The sequence below is a fragment of the Coffea eugenioides genome, unplaced genomic scaffold (assembly GCF_003713205.1).
Source record: "Coffea eugenioides isolate CCC68of unplaced genomic scaffold, Ceug_1.0 ScVebR1_2698;HRSCAF=3775, whole genome shotgun sequence".
Lineage (NCBI taxonomy): Eukaryota > Viridiplantae > Streptophyta > Magnoliopsida > Gentianales > Rubiaceae > Coffea > Coffea eugenioides.
Window position 1 is genome coordinate 1 of NW_020863208.1, and position 2,711 is coordinate 2,711.

A 2,711-nucleotide genomic window follows, 5' to 3' on the forward strand; every position below is an offset into this window, starting at 1 on the left:
TCTCTCTCTCTCTCTCTCTCTCTCTCTCTCTCACACACACACACACACACACAGAGACCATTGGATGGAACTTGATGCGAATTCTAAATATATTATTGTTGTAAAACATGTATGTAGCTAATATCAGAAACAAAGGCTTTCATTTCTTTTAAGGAAAAATGTTGTTGTTGCTGCTATTATTGTGTCGCAGAAAAAGTTTAAACATTTAATTTCTCCTTTCGCATGATTAAAGGTTTTGTTGGATTTTCTTCACTGGTGGCCTTCTTGTCTAGGCTCGGGACACATGAAGTCTGAATTTGAATAATTTATTAGACAGAAGATTAATTGGCTCTGATATTGATATGCAGCTGTTTCTCTTACTTTTTCTACCCTTGTTCTTCTTCTTTCCGGAGCCAAGTGTAACTTTTGTGGTTAACGTTTGATTTAAACCGGACAGCAGATGGATTTAAATCTTGACAAAGTAGGCAAGTTGGCCATGGTAACCTGCTATGTCTTGTATGTAATCTCCTTAGCATGTCAATGGTGGATGTGGAAGAAAGTCTGTTAGCTATTCCAAGTAAGGTCTAAGATCTATTTTCATCAATCTGGCTCACTCCATCTGATTTGAATCATTAAAACTGGAAATGATTTTTTCAGCTCATATGGGTAGACAATATGTTATTAACCTTTATTGTTGAGATACACGGTACATATCTTATTATTGTTCACAATTTGTTGGAAGAGAATTTTGTCCGCATATTATAACTAGTTCTCCATCAAAACATTCTTTCTCCTAAGTTAGAGAGACTCTGTATGTTTAAGCTCCTCACCAAGTACCTTGTTGGTGGTTGATGCTACAGTAGCCTCCTTTATCTGTTGATACCTGTTATGTGATTCTCAAATAACTTCTAGTATGATAGCCTTATTTATGCAGTGCATGCTCTGCTTATCTCATGCATTGATAAGTTTCCAACTGAAGTTTGATGAAGTTATATTGTTTTTTTTTTTTTAACAGAAAAAATTTGAGGATACAATTAAAGAATGCACAAAAGCATTGGAGCTAAACGCTAGCTACATAAAAGTTTTGCTTAGAAGAGCAGAGGCACATGAAATGTTGGAACATTTCGAAGAAGCCATTGCAGGTATGTGGGTGTGAGATTTTGAATATCTTATTGTCAATCTTGTGCTTATAAGAAGATTTATCCTGAATTTATGGTGGCTTTGTGGATTTCAATGCCTCGATTCTTTCTTTCTCTCTCTCTTGCTCTTGAAACATTTGGTCAATGCCGTTCATTAATCTTCTCGTAGATTGCATATGGGTTCTCAAAATTTCTTGTTTCCTATGCTGATTGTTTATTACAATACACAGATATAACAAAAGTTTTGGAAGTTGACCCATCACATGACCAAGCTAGAAGACAGATTGTTCGCTTAAAGCCATTGGCAGATGAAAAGCGCGAAAAGATGAAGGAAGAAATGATTGGTGAGCATTGTTAACATTTGGTAGTATGAACTTATATGGATAGTTGCTATTAAATGGCGACATTTTTGCTCTTTTATGTGTCGATATAGAAATGTTTCATTTTGCCTGAAGAAAACATGTTTGAAGGGAGAAAATTGGGGAAGGAGAGGATCTGGAATTATCAGATAAAATACTGGGGCATCTAAGCTCTTCGGGGTGTACCTATGCTGCATTTAGTGATCTTGATTAAATACGATAACAGTACTGTAGTTTCACCACTCAAATTGTAAATTTTGGACCTGATAGTATGATAATAGAACGACTCCAATCCTATTTCATACACTTTCTGAACTTCTGATCTTGGTTGCTCTGCGTATGCAAAAGGCGTTATTGTGTTGCACTTTCTCTGTTGCTTGTGACTTCATTCTTGAGTTTATGGGTCTTGTCTGCTTTCGTATTCTATTTTCCCTGTTAAGCGCTTCAAGCAAGGATAGTTCATTTTTGTATGTTTAACAGTGAAAGTATTGTAGGATAACAAATGCTTTCCAGCTTTATATATATCTTGAATTGCGATTGCATCTCTCACTGTAGTTGAATCATTTACCTTTTGAGCAGGGAAGCTGAAGGAAATGGGAAATTCCCTTTTGGGTCGATTTGGAATGAGTGTTGACAATTTCAAAGCTGTCAAAGATCCAAACACTGGTTCATATTCTGTTTCATTTCAGCGCTAGTATGGATATCCTGTACAAACGTCAATATATACTCTCTTAGTTTCTGGCGCCATGGATCAGAGAGACAAAACGTTGATGAAGGGTATTGTGTCACAATGCTGCTTTCCGGCATATGATTATGTTTGTACATTTGACTCTATTTAAAAAAATGTTGGAAGATATTTGGGCATGACATAGATGTGTCAATGTTTGAGTTTACTGGAATTTGTTCATACTTGTTGCTTGTCATTAGTCCTTTTAGTTTCTCCTGGCGACTGGGTGGAGTTTTCATGTCTTTGATACTGTGTTGGAGAGCATCTTAAGATGCAATATAATTTATATTATCGATTTCTATCTTTGCCATGATCTGCTCAGCATAGAAAGAAATTGAAGAACCAGCGAGTATAGGGATTCAGTTTTCATATCTTTATTTTGCCCCACCTGATTATTGGTTAATTTTGACTAGATGCAACTCAAATATAAAGTCAATTGTTTTCTCGGCTGAAACGTAAGGCTTGATTTTTCTTACTGTGTCTTGTCGTTCTCACTTCTCCATTTTG

At 36.0% G+C, this 2,711-nt stretch overlaps 1 protein-coding gene across 1 annotated transcript; it reads left to right on the forward strand.

Annotated features, from left to right (window-relative positions):
• Nucleotides 1-994: 994 nt before the first annotated feature.
• On the forward strand, nt 995-2,386 carry LOC113757082 (tetratricopeptide repeat protein 1-like). Its single transcript, XM_027300487.1, has 3 exons — nt 995-1,121; nt 1,349-1,462; nt 2,057-2,386. Exons 1-3 carry the CDS (start codon nt 1,091-1,093, stop codon nt 2,170-2,172), a joined length of 261 nt encoding a protein of 86 aa, XP_027156288.1. The 5' UTR covers nt 995-1,090; the 3' UTR covers nt 2,173-2,386.
• The last annotated feature ends 325 nt before the right edge of the window (nt 2,387-2,711 follow it).

What these genes read in the sequence shown, in the direction of transcription:
- LOC113757082 (XM_027300487.1), top strand. Translation starts at nt 1,091, where the DNA reads ATGTTGGAACATTTCGAAGAAGCCATTGCAG. An exon ending in TTTCGAAGAAGCCATTGCAG is followed by an intron (nt 1,122 to 1,348) that starts GTATGTGGGTGT and finishes TACAATACACAG; the next exon opens with ATATAACAAAAGTTTTGGAA. An exon ending in GATGAAGGAAGAAATGATTG is followed by an intron (nt 1,463 to 2,056) that starts GTGAGCATTGTT and finishes CCTTTTGAGCAG; the next exon opens with GGAAGCTGAAGGAAATGGGA.